At 35.9% G+C, this 23,783-nt stretch overlaps 1 protein-coding gene across 2 annotated transcripts in view; it reads right to left on the bottom strand.

Annotated features, from left to right (window-relative positions):
- The window catches only part of LOC118191811 (cytochrome P450 3A8-like), a 66,310-nt gene that overhangs the window by 22,980 nt on the left and 19,547 nt on the right, over positions 1–23,783 (bottom strand). For both annotated transcript variants that reach the window (XM_085815732.1, XM_085815731.1), the window contains exons 4-8: positions 22,068–22,164; positions 18,900–19,016; positions 16,740–16,828; positions 15,298–15,443; positions 12,434–12,549 (exon numbers count right to left, since the gene is read on the bottom strand). In XM_085815732.1, coding sequence (XP_085671858.1) covers positions 12,434–12,549; positions 15,298–15,443; positions 16,740–16,828; positions 18,900–19,016; positions 22,068–22,164 — 565 coding nt within the window. The remainder of the gene's footprint in view (positions 1–12,433; positions 12,550–15,297; positions 15,444–16,739; positions 16,829–18,899; positions 19,017–22,067; positions 22,165–23,783) is intronic.

Below are 23,783 nucleotides of genomic sequence, written 5' to 3'. Positions count from 1 at the left end.
ATGTCGCCATTTTGAGTGCTAAATAAAGTTTTTTCTGTGTTCCATCATTGGAGTTGCTTCATATTGCCAAAGAAGTATCACAGTCATAATTATTTTGGAGGCACCGGCGAGATCGAATAATCGTGCGTATTTTTATTTTATTAGTTCATCACTGAACATAATATTAGCGATACCAGATTATTACTTCCTGTTAATATTGAATTGTGTTATTTTACTACCGTATCGGATATTATTTTTAATATTCATTTTAGTTGTCCAGACAGTAGATATATATATTGCTCTATGTTGTTATTCTTATTTTAGTGACAATTAATGTGGTAGAGAGAATGAACTTCATATAATTAAATATTTCTTTTTTGAGGTATACGTATTTAACAGAGTGCATTTAATTTCGTGATTACTGACTGCATTAATTAATTAAAGTATTTGAATTGGGTGCTACTTTGGTAGACGGTTGCACAGATTTTTGGCGATTTACATAGGCGCGGTTTTAATAGTCATCAGCCATCTTGAAAAATGCTGTTTTTACGCATTTTGCGCATATAGTAAAGTATTAGAAACTTTAAAAAAATAAATATCGTTAAAAATAATGGATTAATTTTTTGTTGAAAACGTTGTTTTTTAAGATGGCTGGCAAATGTAAATAAATACATTTACTAAGAGTATAAAATGCTAAAGCAAGGTTAAATTATTACTTTCATATAATAGAATAAAAACACCGTTATAAAAACAGTGCCCAACATTTAACGGGAGTAAAATATTGCTTAAATTGAATATCGAATTAAAAACATCATACCAACGCTTAAAAGAATTAAAATATTACTTAAATAAGTTTTATAGGATTTAATTATTAAACATTAAAACATATGAGGCATTAAATAACTCAGGAATTTTTGAAAATATTGTATTCATTTTTTAATAAAAGTTGAAGTATGCAATTACAAAGTAAAAGAAAATTATGTACTTAGATTTTTTTAAAGTATTTTACGTGTCGTATATTGATAAGTACCAGAAAAAAAAACGATCTTCATGTGTGATCCACATCTCTCGCACTTCATTGGAGAAGCAATTAGCGAGGTTTTCTCCAAAAATTTAAAATAAATTTCCTCTGATGCTATTAATAATTTATAAATAAATCTTTGATTAGGAAAGCCATGTTGGACAAAATAAGGTCTCAAAGGACAATTTTTTTTTATTCCGATACTAATAATTTTTGGTAATTACCAATAACAACATTCATCTTCGAAACGAACATATTCATTCCATTTGAAATCTGAGGAATTCGAAGAGATGAATAATAAAATTTTAAAATGGCGCGGTAATGCACAAATATTCAGTAACCAATAAGAGGGCTGATTACATTACGCATAGAATTAAAATTATTTAAATATTCATTCATAATAAAATCATTTTTAAAACAAACGCAAAATTAAATTGTATTTTAATATTTAACAGCCATAAATAATGTTTAAAACATTAGATTAAATTTATAGATATTAATAAAACCAATTACGTTTTAAGTAAAGTGACGTCATTGATTACATCATCCACAACATAAAATTATATAAAATATTATAAACAACAAAATTTTTATTTCAAATAAAAATGCAAAATTAAATTAATTTTTAATATTTAAAAGCCATAAATAATATTTAAAACACGGAATTTATGCATAATAAAACGCATTATTTTTTAAATAAAATGACAACAAAGTATCGGTTACCATAAATAACTTATCCAGCAATGGGTTTACCATAAGTCGTATTACTCGCCAAAAGAAAAATTGCCAAAATTCGTGCAACCGTCTACCAAAGTAGCACCTTGAATTGAGCTATTTTGAGGAAGTATAAAGAACACAGTGTTCGTTAATTTTAAACATAGAAACAACGTTAAGACACACTGCATTAGTTGTATTAGTGTACTGTATTAGTGTACTGTTGTTGTTTGACTTCTGTATTAATAGAAACAATGTCTTACTTAGGAAGAGCTCGTAAGGAAGATTTGCAAAATCTCGCGGCTGAACTGGGAGTTCATGTGACTGCAGATTTAAAAATAGTCGATTTAAAACAGAGAATTGTTGAAAGTAGAGATTATGATGAAGTATTCGTCAAAGGAATTTTAGACACAATAATAGAAGAACGGAAAGAGAGGGAGGAAAAAAAAGAACGGAAAGAGAGGGAGGAAAGAGAAGAACGTAGAAGACAGGAAGAAGCAGAAGAGCGGAGAAGGAACGAACAGTATGAATTAGAGAGATTAAGACTTGAAGCAGAGACAAAGTCTCAAAATAACGGACAGATCCAGCCGAAAACGGAGCTGCGTCACCTTATGCAGAAATTCGATGAGAAGAAAGGAGATATCAGTCTATATTTACTATTGTTTGAAAGGCAAGCAGAATGGGATCAAATCGATAAAGAAGAATTTGTATCTCATTTACTAGGACTACTTCCTTACGAAGTAACCCAGTTAATAGCTAGAGAACCCTCCGATAAAGCTAAAGACTATGAACACGTGAAAACTTTATTGTTAAGACGGTTTAAACTAAGCCCGGAAAAGTTTAGGCAGAAATTTATGAAACATCAAAAGAGTACCGAATCCACATGGTTGGATTTCAATTATGAAATATAAAATTATTGCAAGGAATGGGTGACTAGTCTAGGAGTTAAGACTTTTGATCAATTGCTAGATTTGATGGTGATTGACCTACTTAAACGTCGAGTTCCTCCTGAAATTCGAGATCATTTTCTTGATGAGTGGGTAGAGATGATTTCATCTAAAAAATTAACTAAAAACCTTGATGCCTATGAAAACATTTGCGGAAACTTTCAAAAAACGCCTGTAGTGGATCGGCAGAAAGAAAGATACAATGCACTAAATCAAGGTAAATTAAGTTCAGATAATAGAAATAAAACTGAAAAAAATTGTCATCAGGATTTAATTCTCAAAGCTGGTTTCATAGTCCTAGAAGTCCACATCCAGACGATAAATATGAAAAACGAAAGACGCCACAATGCTATCAGTGTGGGTCCTATCAACATTTAAGACTCCAATGTCCAAAACTTAAGAATAGTGCTGAATCTCCTGCTAATCTTAACAGAATTAGTGCAAAACCAGAGGATAAATTTCTATTACCTTATACTAGTATGAATTACGTTAATGGTCATAAAATTTCTATATTAAGTGTTACGAATTTGGTATTTAAAAAGCTAATGTTAGTGCAATTATAAATTAAATGGTTTTATTTCTCGCGCATTGCAGCGCGTGACGAATATTAAAAGAAAGCTAAGCCGGAAAATTGAAAATACAAGAGCGCGTGCATTAAATAAATAAATATCTCTTTTTGATTTCGAGAAAGTACTGGAAAATTCTAGCGCGTGATTTTAAAATCTTATAAAAGGAGGAAAACATCTCAGTTTGTAGTAGTTGCTTAGTTTGTTGTTGTTTAGAAAAACTGCTCTTGTTGATTGTAGCGAATTCGCGGATTAGCGTTCTTTAGCTGTTTTGAATTACGTTCTATTAGACATTTGAGTAGTTAAAAGATAACTACTTTGAGATATTGTAATACTGCATGATAATTTGAGAAAATTTAAGCATTTTTTTGTTGTGATAATAATAAATTTTTGTTCGTTTTTCATCGGACTTGTGCATTCATTTCATAACGAACCCGTACGCACGCAACAATTTTTGGTGTCAGGAGTGGGGTTTGAATGCCAATAACAAGAGCGATGGAAGAACAATTCAGGCAAATGATGACTGCATTTGCTGCTTTCCAAGAAAAGATGGAAGAGGCCAGGAATCCGTTAAGGACGAAATAAAAGCCGTTCAAGCTGGTCAAGAAGAAATGAAAAGAGAAATTACCTGCATAATAGAAAATAAATTTGAAGCTATAGAAGGCAGAATTGACACAGTTGAAAATAAAGTTGGACAAATTGAAAAAAAAAGTTTCTTCCGTAAGAGATCAAATTGAAGAAAGAGTTTCTTCGGTGAAAGAAGAAATAGAAGAAAAAGTTTCTTCTGTAAAAGAACATATAGAAGGGAGAGTTTCTGCTGTGGAGGAACGAATTGAAGGAAGAGTTTGTGCCGTCCAACACCAAATCGAACAACAAATTGATGATAGGGTTTCTGCAGTAGCCAAAGAAGTGGATATTTTAAAGAAATTCGTAGCGACGGCAGAGAATAATAGTGATGGTTTTAAATTCTTACCGATGCCTACTCGTCCATCTCTGAAGCTATCCACATATGATGGGAAGACATCCTGGCAAGTGTATAAAACACAATTTGCTATAGTGGCGGATGCGAATGGATAGGATTCCCAAACTAAGGCCTGTCATCTCGCCGCTTCTTTGAGAGCAGACGCAGCGGATATCCTTCAGACTCTTCCCGAAAACAAAAGGTCAGATTTCGAAGCTCTGTCCGGCGCCTTGGAGCTGCGCTTTGGGGAGAAGTGTTTAAAAGACTACAGCAGGCTCCAATTAAAATCTCGTCAACAGAAGACTACCGAAACACTTCAGGAGCTCGCCACGGATGTTGAAAGGCTGTCCCATCTCGCCTTTTCGGAATGCCCGACAGAAACAAGGGAAATCCTGTCCTTGCAATACTTTATCGACGGCATCCAGGATACTGAAATACAGAAAGCTCTACGAATGGCGGATGTAAAAGAATTAAAAAGCGCTCTAGTATACGCCATGAAATTCGAGGCAGCCCAGCAAGCCACTCGTCGAGACCGCCACCCAGTCAGAGCTGCTCAAGTCCAAGAGCCAGGGGATCAAGTCACCGCTCGTCTAGACGATTTAACTAGACAACTGAACGCCTTGAGATGGAATATTGGTGAGAAGAAACCGACCGTTAAGTGCTGGAACTGCGGTGCTGAAGGACACATGCGACGAAACTGCAGAATAACCCAGGGTACGGATGTTAAGACCGCTTCTAACAAGCAGCAGGGAAACTAATTATTGGCCATCTCGCGGGGCGGAGGTTTCCAGATAATGAAAAGCCCCCGTTTAAAGCGCTTCAGATTTCTGCAGTGAGAGGCGGCAGTAATGAACTTTTCATAATAGGACATATTAATGGAATTCCGTGCAATATGACTATAGATACAGGAGCCAACGTTACCATCATCCGAAAAGATTTGGCTCAACCACTAGGAAACAAACTTATCTAGACGCCGCCCTGCGTTACCCTCCAGACTGTTTCCGGTGAGAAGATCGACATCGACGGAAAAGTAAATGTTAACATCACGTTTGGAAGTACCGCTTACCATCACACCGCATATGTAGCAGAGATCACTGATTCTTGCATACTCGGATTTGACTTTCTAAGTAAATACAATTTTTCCTTGGATTTTAAAAATAACGAATTGCATTCTACATCTGAGGACATAGCGTTATTTCTAGATAATGATGAAGAAGTTAAATCTGTCCATAAAATCATTGCACAAGACAATATCACAATACCGGCAAGAACAGAAATTTTACTTCCTGGATCCATAGCCGGAAACAGAAATTTCCGCTACGGCATCATAGAATATCCCAATAACTGTAATAACCCAAAAGGAGTACTACTTCCTGGATCCATAGCCGAAAACAGAAATTTCCGCTACGGCATCATAGAATATCCCAATAACTGTAATAGCCCAAAAGGAGTACTAGAGCCTCAACACTCGTCGACCTATCCAGAACGGTTATTTCGGTGAGAGTCGCCAATGTAACTGAGAAGGGGAGAATTATTAAGAAAGGTGAAGTGGTTGCAGCATGTACTCCAATAACCAGCGTTGAAAGAAAGAGTAACATCCCAGAACCCGTGTCCTCAGAGAGCATTACATCGGAGTTATTGCAGAATGCACAATTAAACGATAAAGAGAGAAATGTTGCCGATCGTTTCATTAAAGATCTTCAAGTTGTTTTCTCCCGCTCGTCTTCTGACGTGGGTCGAACTAGTTTGACACAACATAGAATCGATACCGGCGATCATCCCCCGATCAAGCAACATCCAAGACGTCTACCGTTTGTTAAACAGGAAGAGGTGCGAACACTGTTAAAAGATATGGAAGAAGGCGATGTCATCGAGCCTTCAGCGAGTTCATGGGCATCTCCCATCGTTCTCGTCAGAAAGAAAGACGGCTCAACAAGATTTTGCGTTGACTATCGCCGGTTGAATGAGGTTACGAAGAAAGACAGTTACCCTCTTCCTAGAATTGATAACATTCTAGACACTCTTTCTGGAAGCAAGTGGTTCTCAACACTTGATTTAAAGAGTGGGTATTGGCAGGTAGAAATCCATCCTGATGACCGAGAAAAGACGGCATTTACTACGGGACAAGGGCTTTGGCAATTCAAGGTGATGCCGTTTGGACTGTGTAATGCGCCGGCAACATTCGAACGCCTCATGGAGACTGTTTTGAAAGGCCTTTCCTACGAAGCCTGCCTGATATACCTGGACGACATCATCATCGTCGGAAAGAGTTTTGAAGAACATTTAGAAAATCTTAGGAAGGTGCTTCAGAAACTGAGAGAAGCCAATCTGAAGCTGAGTCCCGCTAAATGCAAATTGTTCCGAAAGGAAGTGACTTACCTGGGACATGTCATCTCTGCAGAAGGTGTACGCACGGATCCTGAAAAGGTATCAGCGGTTAAATCCTGGAAACGTCCCGAAAATGTCCATCAGCTGAGAAGCTTCCTAGGGCTTTGCACCTACTATAGGAGATTCGTGAAGGACTTTTCTTCCATCGCAAGACCCCTTCACAAGCTGACAGAGAGCAAGCAAACGTTTTTGTGGACAAAAGAATGCGAGGATGCATTTAGCGACTTAAAGGAATCTTTAACATCTGCTCCAATCCTGACGTATCCTCAGCTCGACAGACCATTTATTCTCGACACGGAGGCGAGCAATGAAAGTGCCGGTGCGGTTTTGTCCCAAGAAATAGACGGACAAGAACGTGTAGTAGCGTACTGGAGCAAATGCCTGTCTAAACCGGAGAGGAATTACTGTGTCACCAGGAAAGAATTGCTCGCCATAGTCAAAGCTGTAGAACATTTCCATCATTATCTATACGGCAGAAAATTCCTCCTCCGCACGGACCATGCCTCATTGGCCTGGTTTTTAAATTTCAAGAATCCTGAGGGTCAAATAGCCAGGTGGATACAGAGACTCCAAGAATATGACATCAGCTATCCGTCATCGTAAGGAATCATCACACGGGAACGCCGACGCCCTGTCTAGACGACCTTACCCAGAAAGCTGCCGATATTGTTCCAGGGTGGAAGCGAAATACGAGCTGCTGACTCCGGTCGCAAGACAAATTACAACATCAACATCGGCTGATCGAGACCCGTGGAGTGATCATGAAGTCAGGAAAGACCAACTGGAAGACCGCGACATTAAACCCATAATTGATTTAATGGAGTCATCAAACAGAAAACCTACTTGGCAGGACATTTCTATCTGTAGTCCTACAACAAAACAATACTGGGCACTCTGGGATTCACTTCACATTCAAAACGGCGTCTTATACCGGAAATTCGAATCGGATGATGGGAAGACGTTCCGATGGCAACTGATATTTCCAAGATCCCGGATTCCTGATGTCCTTAAAGAACTACATAACAGCCCTACAGGAGGTCACTTTGGAATTATGAAGACCTTACAGAGAGTTCGTGAGCGCTTTTACTGGAATAATGCAAAGGATGACGTGCAAAAGTGGTGCCGATCTTGCGATGCCTGTGCAGGTCGGAAAGGAACGACGAAACGCAGCCGAGGCAAGCTGCAACGTTACAACGTAGGTGCGCCGTTTGAACGTATCGCCTTTGACATCTTGGGACCTCTGCCACGAACAGATGATGGCCACAAATACATACTCGTTGTCATTGATTACTTCACCAAGTGGCCTGAAGCTTATCCTATTCCTGATCAAGAGGCTGTCACAGTAGCTGAGGTAATGATACAGCACTGGATTTCCAGGTTCGGAGTCCCTCTTCAGTTACATTCCGATCAGGGAAGGAATTTTGCCTCGGCAGTAATCAAAGAACTATGCAAACTACTCGGCATTGACAAAACTCACACGACGCAATTGCATCCCCAGTCGGACGGCATGGTAGAAAGGTTCAATCGAACCATCCTTAATAACCTCTCATTAGTGGTTTCCAGAAACCAACAGGACTGGGACAAGAAATTACCACTCTTTTTACTGGCTTACCGCAGTGCTGTCCACGAGACTACCGGCTATACTCCATCACAGATGCTCTTCGGTCGTGACCTTCGTCTGCCTTCTGATCTCTTGTTTGGTCGCCCTCCGGATGCTCCTTCATCGTATGAGGAATATATTCAAGATCTACAGGCCCGGTTTGAAGTGATGCACAACTTTGCACGAGAGCGAGTCAACTTGGCGACGGAGAAGATGAAGACCCGATACGACACAAGAGCTACTGAACATCAATTCCACGAAGGAGACAAGGTGTGCTTGTGGAATCCGACTCGACGGAAGGGACTCTGTAAGAAATTACAGGCACCTTGGGATGGTCCGTACACGGTCCTAAACAGGCTGAATGACGTCGTGGTTCGGATCAGTAAGTCTTCGAACTCTAAACCTAAAGTCGTTCATTACGACAGATTAGCTCATTACTATGGCCATAGTACGTAATGTAAATAATTGTAAATAGTATAAAACCATGGTCCTTTTTGTTTTTAAATGTGTATTTGATTTGATTTGTATTTAGTATTTGATTTGTATTTGATAGCATTTGATTTGTTTTATTTATTGCATTTATTGTTCATGTTGTTTATTATTGTAATGTAATGCTTATTAATGCATTTATGCCACAGTTGTAAGTTTAGCTTCCTGTCCAGGGATTGTACTGCCCGGGACGTGCAGTCCTTGGGAAGGGGGCAGTGTTACGAATTTGGTATTTAAAAAGCTAATGTTAGTGCAATTATAAATTAAATGGTTTTATTTCTCGCGCAGTGCAGCGCGTGACGAATATTAAAAGAAAGCTAAGCCGGAAAATTGAAAATACCAGAGCGCGTGCATTAAATAAATAAATATCTCTTTTTGATTTCGAGAAAGTACTGGAAAATTCTAGCGCGTGATTTTAAAATCTTATAAAAGGAGGAAAACATCTCAGTTTGTAGTAGTTGCTTAGTTTGTTGTTGTTTAGAAAAACTGCTCTTGTTGATTGTAGCGAATTCGCGGATTAGCGTTCTTTAGCTGTTTTGAATTACGTTCTATTAGACATTTGAGTAGTTAAAAGATAACTACTGTGAGATATTGTAATACTGCATGATAATTTGAGAAAATTTAAGAATTTTTTGTTGTGATAATAATAAATTTTTGTTCGTTTTTCATCGGACTTGTGCATTCATTTCATAACGAACCCGTACGCACGCAAAATAAGGGATTCAAGTGCTAGTATTGATATACGCTGGTGTGCAAAAATTAAGGACGAATTCGAAAAATTAGCATATCAGCTGAACGAAGAGGCAGAGTGGACAGAAAGACCAATCAGGAGATTAAGTAAGGTGATGTACGGTAGAACATGCGCAGATATGCAGGTAGACGTAATGAGGGAGTGTCTGAGTAGTATAAAGCATGCTGTCGGTGTAAGATCAGTATTTCTGGCAAAGAGATTGCACGCCGTATAGCAGTTAAAATCACACCGAGATGCTGCCTCAGCAAGAAATGGCAAATAATCAATCTGTTAGACGACATCTGGATGCTTTTACCCGAGGTTGAATCATTGGGAAGTTGGAGGAAGGCCGCAGTGTGACAAGTGTGGCTGCAAAGTTCGGAATTGCTCAGAGCATCGTTTCACGACTTTGGAGAGAATTTCAAACTACAGGAACAGCTATCCGGGGGTTTAGTAGTGGTCGTCCACGAGGAACCACACCCGCAGATGACCGGTATATTGCCTTACAGGCCAGAAGAAACAGGCGGCAGACAGCGGGAGAAATCGCTAGATACATGACACAGGCGACATGACGACCGATATCGCTTTTTACCGTGGCCAGAAGACTGCACAGTGGTGGTCTGTTTGCACGACGCCCTGTACGGTGTGTACCTCTAACGCCTGCCCATCGGAGAAGGCGTTCTCTGTGGTGCCGGGAACACCGGAATTGGAGAGACAATGAATGGGGACGAGTACTCTTTACAGATGAGAGCAGATTCAGTCTGAGTAGCGATTCTCATCGCATACTCATCTGGAGAGAGCGGGAAAGCCGCAATCATCCCTCGAACATCATTGAAAGGGACAGGTATGGAGGTGGCGGTGTTCTCGTTTGGGGAGGCATCATGCTTGGTAGTCGTACAGACCTTCACATCTTCGACGCAGATTCAGTCAACGGGACCCGTTATTGTAACGAGATTCTTCTTCCATATGTGCGTCTTTTCAGAGGCGCTATGGGTCCGCAGTTCCTTTTCATCGACGACAATGCATCATGTCATCGCACAGTAGCTGCCGAACAGCTCTTAGAGAGTGAGGATATTGAACGTATGGATTGGCCGGCACAATCTCCGGATCTCGATCCCATCGAGCATGTATGGGATTTTCTAGGCAGACGCTTGGCAGCTCGTACCTTACCACCAGTAACGATTCTGGAGCTTCGATTGGCGCTGCAAGACGAATGGGCAGCAATGCCTCAACAACTCATTGACACCCTCATTCTCAGCATGGGCAGACGCTGTGAAACCTGCCTAACAGTCAGGGAAGATCATATCCCCTATTAAAGACCGGATGTTTCTTGCTGGACACCCATCACAGGGATTTTTCGGCCTTCAGTTGCATGGCGCTCCATGCTACTTTTTCAATAAAGCTTCTTTTTATCCCTCTGATTTCTCTTTTAGTAAGTGTTGCTTACATTACTCATGTCCTTACGTATTGGGGATCTTACGGTATTAAATGTGTTGATGTGGAAAGCTTTTGTACAAAGTTATATTGAAAAAACCGTCTCGTCCTTAATTTTTGCACACCAGTGTAGTTTGTCGCAAATACATCACGCCGGAAATGCTGACAGGTAAAAATGTGTGAGTGCAACAGCCATTAGATTTGAATCCAACCTGTTTGCCATTGGCTGAGATCGACCTACATTGCGATCTTGGGCGAGTAATAACTAGGGCTACCATTATTAGAAATGGGTATTTATTAGGCAATCGAACTTTTGCACTGTTGAATAAACAAAGAAAGGAACCTGATAGTCATCCTCACCAGGTTAATGCCGTCTCTACTAGAGCTCTAAGGAAAAGAAAAATAGCTGAAGAAAAGATCTTGGAACCGACGAAGGAAGAAAATAAAGCATCCAGAGATATCTTTGAAGAAGAAGTTAAATCACCGGAATTAAACGTGGAAGATGTTCACGAAAATTTGAAAAACGATAAAGAAATTAATATTGAGAATCATTTTGCAATGCAGCGTTATCACCATTCGGTAGAAGTCTCTCCGTTGGGGAAGGGGCTGTAACAGCTTTAAATATTATTAAAATCTTGTAGTTTAAAATAAATAATTTAATTAGATGAATATTAAGGTATTTGTGAATGGCAGTATTTGAAACCAGGCTCCAGTGCCACGTGCGACTCTCGTACGAAGAATGTAATTTATTTTTAAAATGTTAGAATTCTTTCTCCTTCTTGTTTTGTATGTCGCCATTTTGAGTGCTAAATAAAGTTTTTCCGGTGTTCCATCATTGGAGTTGCTTCATATTGCCAAAGAAGTATCACAGTATCAATACTAACACACCGTGTGCAATCAGCTATAAATGTTAAAAGGAAACAAATTATTAAATTTATCATGTCACTTACTGTTTTGAAATTATAAGCATTCATATTTTACACTATTTGATATTCAATAAATTCTTTGTTATAACTCATATCCATAATGGTTTGTAATTTTCTGAACAACAGTATGCTCTCCTTACCTTAGAACTAGGTACACGTCAATTTATTTTAACCTATATCCAGTTAGGTAGTATATTCGCTCTCAGCAGTCAGTTTCAATATTGATATATCTTAAATAATTACTGAATTTTACTGCAGTTATATGCAATTACATTTTTTAATTCGATGAAAACTTTCTCTACTAAAAGTTTCACTTTCTACACAATGACAGTAGTTTCCAAACTGAACGGTCTCTGGGAAAACATTTTGGTGAACTTTGGAAAGTTTTAAACTTTTTTACTTTTGTAATGTTTATTATTACCTCTTGGTTATAATGAATGTATTTATTTATGTATTATTCTTCTGTTACTTTATTTTATGGAATTACTGTATGCAAATATGGAAGTTGATTTTTAATAACTGCGTAACAAAGCTGAAAATCTGAGAAGCAATTTCTATAGTCACCTCATGTTTTCCTTCTTTACCATGCCTATTAAAAGACTTTATCAAATCATCATAAATGCTTATATCATATACAAAAATTTAAAATAAAGCTAATTAAAAATATTTAAACAATACCTGTCCAGTCTTTTTTCTTTCTTCAATTATTTGGAGTGTCACATTCTTAAAGAAAGCTAAGCCAGTTGGCGAAATGACGGATATTTTGAACAATCTCATAATGCTGGGCCATAAAGCTGCAATAAAGAAATCATTGATTTCAGTGCTCAAGTTCCTGATTTCAAAAGCAATTTACAATATAATAGACCGCACTATTATCAAGAATAGCATACATATTCAGTGTAAATACGAAATGCATGTATACACATGGTGATTATGTGTACCTGCAAAGTTTTAATACTGAATCATTTTCAAACTACAAAATTTTAAAACTAAAACCTTTTTTAACTATTTCCTGTTAAGATGCCGTTTATTAATCCGCGATAATGATAACTAAAACACCTGAACTAGCTTTCTTTATAAAATATCTGCTTGCGATTCTTTTTTTTTAATTTTATGTAGTTGATATATACTCAAACCGCGCAATGATATGACCATGAATTTAAACCGTACAACGAAATGTAATAACAATTCCAATTATTTAATACATCTCAAATGAAGACGAAAATAAGCATTTTATTTATGACCCTGAAACAAAACGATAATCATCTGCATGGAAGAAATTATTTTCGTTGGTCACAGAAGTCTCAAGTAAAGAGCATTCTGCTAATAGCTTTTCATTTTCTTGATATAATTCACAAATAAATGTTTACCTGACGTCCTAAAAAGGTGTTTCTCAAGCTGTTTAATTCCTAATCTGAAAGCAACTGAATGCTTGTCTAATATGTTTTTTAAAAATATGTGAGAAAATAGTAAAACAATAATGAAGAGGTTGTGTTATTTCTATATTAATGAATTTAACAGTAAATGCACCATATTAAAATGAGTTACACTGTCACACAAGAATACAATCTAAAAATTCTAACAAAATAAATTTAATGAAAAGGATGAGCTTGTTTTGCTTCTACCAGTTTTCGAATATTCGGCTTCACTTTGGTTAATGACGTTCCCAGATCTCTACGATTAGTTATTTGCAGCCAATTTCTTTTCTGAATATATAATGTGCTACTATACTGAACCCGCGTCCTGCGACGAGCGAAGGGACTATGAGAAATATCTGAGCAGCATTTCATTAAGAAGTGCATTCAGATATCTGTTTCTGCAGTCAAAATTGTTGATATCGAGATTTTAAATTTAAATTCAGCTATTCATTTGCTCATAACAAATTCATCTTCTAAATTTGAAGATGCTTCCAAAATTACATAGGAACATGAATCCAAAAGACAGTCTGGTACATCCGGTTTTAAAATACCTTGAAAAATTCTTGAAGTTCCATGCTTCCAAATGTTGGCAATATTCAAATACATCTTCGTCATTTTTTTTTTTTAGTTGATAAATTTGAAAAGGAGCTAAACTTCTTTCCGTCGCAAGTTTCTTTTATACATGCGTTGGTTCAGAATGGTTATTTCACGATAAAGGATGAAATTAAATTTCCTCTTGACACAGTGTTTATAAGTACATTGTATACATAAAATGCGCGATGGTGTTAGAACTTTTTAAATGTTTTACTGAACTTATTCATATCGCCAAATATTTTGCTAATAAATTTAATATTTCTAACTTCTACACCCTCTTTTACGAAACTGAGAATTTGGGTTCAAAATACATGCAGAATCAAAGCTTTCCGAATTAAATCTTTATTTGCTTCGTACACATATAAACTTCTCGTGCACCACAAATGTACAGCATGAGGCTTACAAGTTAACTAATAGTTAATTAGTTCAATTTAGTAATTAAAACAGCAGTCTACATTTCACAAAAATAGATACGTTCACACTGGCCAAGTCGCACAAAGCTTTGCTTTCAAACATTTCCAACATCTAGCTTGTGGAGATACGTTTTCTTATGCGAAAAGTAAAATCTCACCACAAAGAGCACTTTTTAGAGCGTTGCAGAGACTCACAGAAACCTATAGAGAAAATTATGACTAATAACCATACCATATTCAAAATTGGTCTCCGCATGAATCCATTTTGAATCAACAATCAGGCAGAAATGAAGTTTTGATGTTTTGGGTATTGCTTTCATAGTGCATGTCATTGAAATCACTGTTGCTTTTCAAAATGTCACAGATCTTCCATCTATGCTATTAGTATGGCTCTAGGCCTTTCATAGTATGAAATTTATAAATTCGCTATGAATTTTCAAAAATGAGATTAAAACGCTACAGCCTTCACAAAGCAAAAAATAATTTAACTAATAAACAAATTTAAATATTCACTAGTACGCTTCCTCAAGCATTTGTCTTGTTAAATCATTTAACTGTTATGCATATAATAATAGAATGAAACACATATATCTATGTGTATATGCATGTCTGTATTTTAGAACGGTTCACATTTTTGAAGCAAAAGAACAAACTTAAATCAATATATTTTTATTGACAGCAAAAAAAAAAAATGTGCATTTAGTTTATGTGCAAATAACTTTGCAAGAATAACTATAACATTAAAAGAATCATCTTACAGAGAAGTGAGAAATTAATAAATTTTTAGATTTACTTCTTGTAAATTATTTGCAGTAGTACATTGCGAAGGTATTTTTCTTTTCCTTTTCTTTATTTGCATTTAATGAGAAATACATTTTTCCAAAAAATATGGTTAATTGAATTGAGCAATTAATTGAACTTTCAGTTCATCTTCCTTCTTTTAATCTGATTTATTATAGAACAGTGGTATACTTAAATAAGAAAAAGATATAACAGAATTTGTGAAATATTAAAATATTTTTCAAACACTATTACTCAGAACAGAAGCTTAAAGTCCTAAGAACTAAAGGGGCTTAATTTATATTGAAATATCGTAGATGAAACGAATGATACTCACCAAAAAGTGCTAATCTCCAACTAACAGTACTTCTGAATACACTTCTGGCAGTTTGTACAAATTTATTATTTGGGTCATTGTGTGAATCAATTTTAGTCGAAAAGGCTGAACTAGCAATAACATCCATTGTAAAAGCTCCATAAAGTCTAAAAATAAAAATTAAACTAACACACATGATTTCATTTTATTATATGGGAATAAACAGCATTAATTAGCCTTGACTCCAGTGAATGAGAACTAAACATGAATGGGAAAAAAAATTTTCTACTTTAAAGTATACTCTCTCAAGAATGATTGCAGCTGTCAAAAATAATATGTTAAAAGTATTCATTCGAGCAGCTTGAAGATCATCTTTTAGAAACTGGATTATTTAATTAAGGGAAAACATAGAGGGATTGTCTGCCTTTACCATCACAATTGTGACTGAGAGAGTTCTACAGGATGGATTTTGCTCACATCCGAAATCTGAATATCTTGTAAGCTTCTTCCCATCAATCAACTTCCTAAGTGGCTGTGATTTGAATTCGGAGGAAATTGATCCATTTCAAATTTAAATATTACATCGACACAATATCTAATTGTTGACAAAAAGGGAAACGATATAGGAGAAAACGCTATTTTATACAGTTATTTGAAATGAAGCATTGTAAATGTTCCATATAACAATGTGTCACCAATGTTAGTAGTTATTACAAAGTGAAGTCTATGACGGAAGTGCAACGTTTCTTTTGACGTCAATTCATCATTAGTAAACATGATTATGTACATTCTCAAAATGCTGCATTGGATTCGGTGAAAACACTCGAAATGGGTGCGATACGAAGCAATGAATTCACGAACTTTGCGAATACAAGAAAGGCTTCTGAGAGCGAAAAATACTTATGAATATGGCTAGACTTCCAGCGCACCACGACTCTCTCATTTTAGTAGTGAAATCTAAAAATGCAAAACAAGAAGTAAAGATAGTTCTCAAGAAGTAGGACCTTTTGGCCTAGATGCTATCTAAATCCAGTTATAGGTCAAAAGTGAAAAAGTTAGTAGAAAAAGTTTGTCGTCAATTACGGTTATTGTTGACGACCTGTAAAACTGGGGTATGTTAATTTTCCGTGCATTAGGCCATCTGCCTAAAGTAATTTTCAAAATATTAGTTTGTAATTCGGTAGCACATATTTTCCCCCATTCCTATATTTTATAACAAATGTTTGAAACGAAACAACTGATTTCGCGCCGGCGGTATAAGCGTCAAATCTGTTTTGAAGATGGTTTATATTATACTAAAGTGAAAAAAAAAAGCATTTAAAATTTCTTCGGGTGTCCTTTCAAATTCCTTATGTGGTATTAGCATTTAAACATTGTATTAAATGGTTAAGCAAATATTTTCAACAATTTAGAATCATATTTTGTTTAAAATTGAAATGCACAAGTAAAAGAATAATATTTACGTTTTAGCTTCCACGGGTTCTCCTTTTTCGGCAAATTTTCTAAAATTTTCCACTAACGTTTTAGAGCAATCTTTAAGGATGCTCATCATCTAAAAATGTACATCTTTAATGAGAATAAAATTTTGAATTCAAAAATCCAATAAATCTAAAATAAAACTATAAGGTTCTTTAATTAAGACATAGAGCAAGCATCTACGAACACATGAAGTAAAATACTTTAATACCTCTAAAAACTAAATTTTATACATAGAATTCCGAAAATGAATCACAATTAAGCTCTACTATCGATACACGTTTATAAAAATGCAGGTAACAAAACAAATGATAGTCACTGATTCACAATATTACGGACAAATAAAAAATAGTACATAGAAAATTCAAGCAAATATTAATATTAGTTTACAACGATGTAAATTAATTGTAACAAAATTTACACATTCATTTACCAGAGTTATCTTACAACAATTAAAATTCTCAAACGAAATTTTTTGATCCGGAAAATTCCCTCACTTAGAAGTGGGTCAAAATTAAAAGTGCTTAAAAGTTCAATGACTTATTATCAATTTTTCATTACCTTGTAGTCTTTCTCCCTTTTACCTATTAACTAAGTGTGGAGGAGCCTTGTGGACTACTAAGCGAATAATCGAAAAGTCCAGAAACAGAAGCGTAAAACTCAAGAAGGGTTAATTACGATTTACTACTCAAACTAAAGTTGTACAGACATTCCCTTTCTCAGCATGTACAACAATGCCTCCACTTCGGCTTAAACTTAAAAATATAAGAACTTAACTAATGACTAACTAAGAGATTTATTCGAAGCCAACACAATTCTAAATTAGTTGGCCCCTAAATGTCCAATTAGCTAGCGAAGCTATCTAGGGCCGGTAATACGGCCGAGCGTAGTAACACCTTAGAGAGCCGTGGCACAAAGGCAAACGAGCGCTAGTCAGAAACTTTGATACTCTCTCTCGAAGTCAGTGGAACTTCGACTTAAGCACTACACCTTCTCATCTGCATTAAACACGATACTAAAAACACATTCTTGTAAGGAATTTGTAAGCTGAAACTAGGAGAGATATGAAAGGAGCTTAAAAATAACTGTTATGAACTTAGGATAAACCTTACAACCTTAATGACATTCGAACACATATTTACGCAGTACAGCTTCATTTATTTTAGAAAACAATTTTATAAATATATTTTGATACATATGATAATATAGCGAAGAGAATTTAAACTCTTAACATTGGTTTAAATCGCTCATTGGGGAAACGTAGTAGAAGAGAGTTACTAGAAATAAGGAAGCTTAATCAGAAATGGAATGAAACAAATTGAAAAAAAAAAAATTGCGCGCAATTTCCAGACGCATTCAAAAGCAACAAGTTTTTACTCCTGTCTCATTTTGTATAGACGCAAGGAAAATATATCCCCCTCTAGCTTGGATGTCTCAGGGTTTTGTAATCATCTTTCATGGCAGATGCATACATTTAAATGTCCGAGTCGATTTTTAGCAACGAATGTTGCAAATATCCGAGCCTCATCTTAGATTCATACATAAGCCCAAAAGATTCGGAAATTTCCTGCGTCTTCCCATTGCACAGACAAAAGAGTAGTCGATCGTTTCACTATTCATTTTTATTTCTGTAAACTTTCGAGACTTCTCGCACTCAGCCATGCATGTAGTTTTAGTGCTTTGCCCCATCTCTAATGTCTCTTACTGAAATGATTTACTGTCGTTTGTTACTTTTTGACGTCTTCTAGTTCCTAATCAATACTATTTTTATTGTATTAGTAATTAGGGGAAGCATGCAAGAGCTGTTTATCTTAAAAAAGGTCTTTAAGGAGAATATTCTAAGAGCATGGAATCACATTCAAATTATGAAATACCATACAGCTAACTTCTTCAGCTGCAGAAAACCGCTCTTAGAACAAATTTGCCAACATTCAGTAATTATTTCCACTTGGCTATTTTGGTATTTGTGTTTAATACAAATACCAGTTCTGTTCAACAGAAAAGCATCACCAATAATCACAACAAAATGTAAAAATAAATCAAAAAGTCAAAATATCTTGCATACATCTTTATGACCAAATTTAGAAACTCATAATTTTTAACAAAATTTTTTTAAGTAATTTAAAGAAATAAACAATAATTCTTACTCTCTTAATTTTCCCTGTAGTGAAAGTTGGTGTAACGATAGTTCGAACCCTCTTCCAGTCTTCTCCTCGCAAAGTAGACATCATATTTTCTGTAACTGGGTTGCCAGTACCAATGGGCTAGAGAGAGGAAAAAGACCATTTTTGTGTTACAAAGTTACAACATTTCCTCATAAAACTTAATATAAATGGAATAAATTTTACTTATATTAGGTTTTAGTAATTTTATACTTATTATATCATTTCCAACAAATCACTATTCAAACGTTTCATAATAATATTCTGTAAAAGTAACCAGTTAACCAGTCTGCTAAAATAAAGAATTGTTGCTGAAAAAAAGGTCTAGGTCGGTAATTAACCTGGCAGAGGACCTGTGTAATAGTTAATAAAAAGTACCTAACTTTAAATTCACTCGGATTAAAGTTTTTCCCTCTGAATTTTAATTCACATCTGAAAGAGTTTTCACGGGGTTTTGTTTCCAAATCTCAGACCGAAGTGTTAAATGTGAAATACTAAAAAAAAAATATGTTCATTATTATTATTTAAGAAGTAATAAAAACCTTTCAGTATTTTGATAACTAATCAAAAACGTTTATAATATAAGCACATAATATAATTCCACTGTAAAATTTCTCTCTCCCATTTAACACTATTACCTCTATCTAAAATGATATTTAATAATATTAAAAATTTTTACAGCAAATATGATTGATGATTAGCTTATTTGAATTATGACAAAGCACGCCAGGTCTATCTGCCTCATGAGGAGGGATATCTTCGCAGAGCATGTTTTAAGGGAAAAAAGCTCGTAATCACGTTACATACTGGAAAAGCAATAAAATCTGCTACGCAGACGGCCCGTTCGCTAAGATTTGAACTAGGATAGTGTTCAGGGATTTTACCTTTTCGCCACTGATAGGCTTATAAAAACATGTAGCGTACTGTCTATATATTCGCTCCTTTTTAACACTAAAAGGGTAGATCTAAAAAAACGAAAGGTTACAAGGGTAATAAAGCGCTGGACGATGAGGCCCTGAGAGCAGCCATAAAGAGTGACAGTAGCCAAACATGTGGTGAGCTTGCTGCACACATCCCAGGTATCGGATGAAATGATCAGACTCCATTTGCACCGCGAAAGGCATGCAAGCTGAGAAAGTGGGTGCCCCGCTCATTGTCCGATGCAAACAAGCAACAGTGTGTCGCTGCCTGTTTGTCATTGCTTACTCAGCACTGCAATGCATCCATATTTGATCGAGTACTCACCAGCGATGAAAAGTCTGTCCAGTATGATACACTCAAGCGTTCCATGTCATCACGGGACCATGTTCCTCACATTGCGAGACCGTCTCTTCACCCACGCAAGATCATGCTCTGTATCTGGTAGATTAGTCGCCAAGTGGTGCACTATGAGCTCCTCCCAGTAGGACAAACCATCACGGTAGGCCCGTACTCGCAGCAGTTGGAACGTGTGCATCTGGCACTGATGCATAAAGAGGCAGCATTGGTCAATCGTAAGGGTGTACTCCTCCTCCATGACAATGCGAGGCAGCATGTGCTCGGCAGGCCAGGGTCTGGGCCAGCGACTGGGCTGTGAGACACTACCCCATCCACCATACTCCCCAGGCCAACAGACTACCACCTTTTCCATTCCTTGAACAACCACCTTTGTGGTAGATCCTTCATCAGTCGACCAGACCTCGAAAAGGCTCTCACGGACGTCTTTGCGTCCAAGATTCCTGAGTGTTACCGCGATGGGATCGCACAATTAACCACTCGTTGCCATAAGGCATTGGATGCCGATGGTGATTACTTTGAGGATTAGCGGTGATTATTATTTGTTTTATGACTTTTTCTTTTTGACTGTCGAAAACGGCAAGAATGTTTTTGGTTGCCTTGTACCTTAATTAAAAAGACTTAATATCGGACCTTCATTCATTAGAAAGTTTCGAAACTTACTTGTGAATGGAGCTTTGCGTATATAATAACAAACCTTCAGATTTTTTTTTAACTCCAGGTTAAAAGAAGGCTACATTAAGAATAAAATATATTTAAGAATATATACAAAGAAATAAAATGATTACAGAAGCATCTCATTATTGGGATGAAAACAATTACTTTCGTTTCCGCCGGCCAAAATTATTAATGTCATTTATTCGCGCTCAGTTTGGATTTCTTAGAGGCTTTCAAAATTTTACCTCGTAGAATCTCGTAAGTGATTCAGCTTTTGCTTCATCTTCATTCCTGTCGAAGGCATTTATAGCTAGTTCCAAAACCAAACTCTCTTACTTGGAGCAAGCCCTACAAATTCCGCATGAGTCAGTATAATTTCCACTGCTTTCGTCTTAGGAATAGCATTGCGATAAAGCTACGCTGTACTTCAATAAAACGTCGATCGACTAGAAGTTTCTAATCAGTTTTGCTTATTTATATTGAATTTTAGATTGAATTTCGTTCTTTACTTACCTAACCAATTGATGATGACATGAAATTTTCACCACGTTCAAGCTTTACGTGAGCTCCCAAAATGTAACTCCATTCTCGCTAAGTTATTATAATCTAGTACTATAAATTAAAAGTAAGAAATCAAGATTCCCCTTGATGCTGTTATGAAAATCTGGATTTGAAGCTCAAAACGAAATGAGTGATTTCCCATTTCCTTTTGATGTCTTCAGATGTCAATTGATGTCTTTAGACTCCTTGTGATCATATATTCAAAAGCAAAACGAAACAAAAATTTATAGCTGCAAAACATTATTGCCAATTTCGTTTTACTCAGAAGGTTTGTTGCCATATATTCCATTTACTGATCCAGATTGTGGCACTGACTACCACGATCTGGGGCTTCACATGTAGTGATAGCTCGAGAAAAGTATTTAAATCTGTTTGTCCTTTTTTCTGGCTGTTTATCACGATCAAATCAAAAATTGTATTTCGTAACACTATTTATAATACCGTTGCAACTGGTTTACCACCAGCATGATAGGACATTATAAGTAACTGATTCAAAAAATATCTAAATTCATGTTATTCAAGTCCTTCTATGAGAAATAAAGGTATAACTAATTCTCTCACTCCATACGCAGTAAATATATATAGAATACACTTACAAAATAAGAAAGACAGTTTGCTTTTCTTGCGATCATGATTTGAAATAACAAAGCGAACACTCACTCGTCTCCCGGTAAAAAACTGAAAATCTTTCACAAATATGTCTCTTAATAGAGCTGGATCCGCAACTGAAAGCACGGCTCTGTTACCTTCGTAATGCCTGAAAGACAAGAATTTATCTGACTGCATAATGTTTCCAACATATAAAATCAAATTTATCACTGCATAAAGAGATCTCCGAATAATATAATTCACCCTAAATGGTAAGCAAAATAGATGGTTATCTTTACATAATGTTGCCTCCTGTGGTCGTCTAATGTACTGATGTACAAATGAGATTTCTACTCTAACAGTATCAGCTGTGGGAGCATAAGATAGATGAACCGGAGTCCTATTTATGATCTCACGGGGCAGTTCAGTGCGATGACGACAGTACGTATGGTAGCCTCCATCTATCCTTAGCTATTGAGATAGCGTGTCCATCCAAGACTGGGTTAAGGCCAACAATCAATCTGCCAGAATTTATAAGTTGCTCTTTATAATTTATATGCGAACCTTCTCAGGTGGCCGCAGACCATGAAACACGAATTCCTGGTCCGGAGCCCTGTCCCAGGCTAACAAGATATGTGATAAACGTAACATGAAAACATAACGTATAAATAATATAATAACGCCTTGCCGAAAAAAGAGTTGAGTCAAAAGGGTTGGTCTTGGAGTACTGTAAATACAGTAGCTCGTACTATAATAATAATTCTTTATATTTATTGTTCAATGTTTTATGTTCCAGAAAAGAGTTAAGGCAATTTTAAATTATCATAACGTCTCTAATATAAATGGTACTATTTTTCGCAATTTAATTTTATTCATAGACAAATTTGTACACGCATTCAGTGTGAACGCTATGTGTCACATGAACAACGTATAAGCGATAATAATCAAAGTTCAGACATTATTCATTCTAAAATTTGATACTTTGCATCTTTTAACTGATTATGTCAACAAACGTATAATTCCAGTATCTTTTAACTGGTTATGTCAACAAACGAATACTTCCAGTCTTAAATTCACTATTCATCAGAATGTTTCGAATCTAACAGCCTAATATAATCTGTACACTAGCGTAATAACTTATGGTTTAACTTAATTTAAAACTTAAGAACTTGATGATTTTATACATTCTGACGAATAAACAAAAGATCGTAAGTATTTAGTTATTAAGTTCATAGACTTGTACTTACTGTGATGAAATTAATTCAGATAATTTCCTAATGCCGATCAAATAAAAAAATATTATACTTTTAAAACAGTTTATAATACTCTAGATGAAAACATATACGAAGTCAATAAATTTGCTTTGAAATATGACATACATGTTACATAAAATCAAAATGAAGGGCAATAGTTAGGTAGGTTAAGATAATTTGCAAATATCTGTAAAAATATTTTCCACGCAAGATGAATATGTGTGCAATTCATATATAAATACTTTATTTAAAAAAATTCATCCATTTTTTTAAGTAACGCCCCTAAGCAAACAAAAGGTGACCTTGCCTGATAAAGGATTAGAACATAGCAAAAGGAAATAGTGCTTAGATAAACAGACAACGATTTAGTCTGTTATCATTATTAGAACTTATGCCGACCATTTTTCATTTAAATACGATAATTACAATAATCAATTTATTTTATTGTTTTTAAAGGGGTTTTTTATCGATTTTTTTTATCAAAAAAATCTAATCGTAGATTTGTCGGTACTTGAAAAATCTCTCTTCCAGACAC

Source organism: Stegodyphus dumicola, chromosome 4 (assembly GCF_044657685.1).
Source record: "Stegodyphus dumicola isolate Sdum_Otavi_A_Nest chromosome 4, ASM4465768v1".
In the NCBI taxonomy this organism is placed as follows: domain Eukaryota; kingdom Metazoa; phylum Arthropoda; class Arachnida; order Araneae; family Eresidae; genus Stegodyphus; species Stegodyphus dumicola.
The sequence above is the reverse complement of the archived record's forward strand: the minus strand, read 5'-3'. Positions and strand labels throughout refer to the sequence as shown.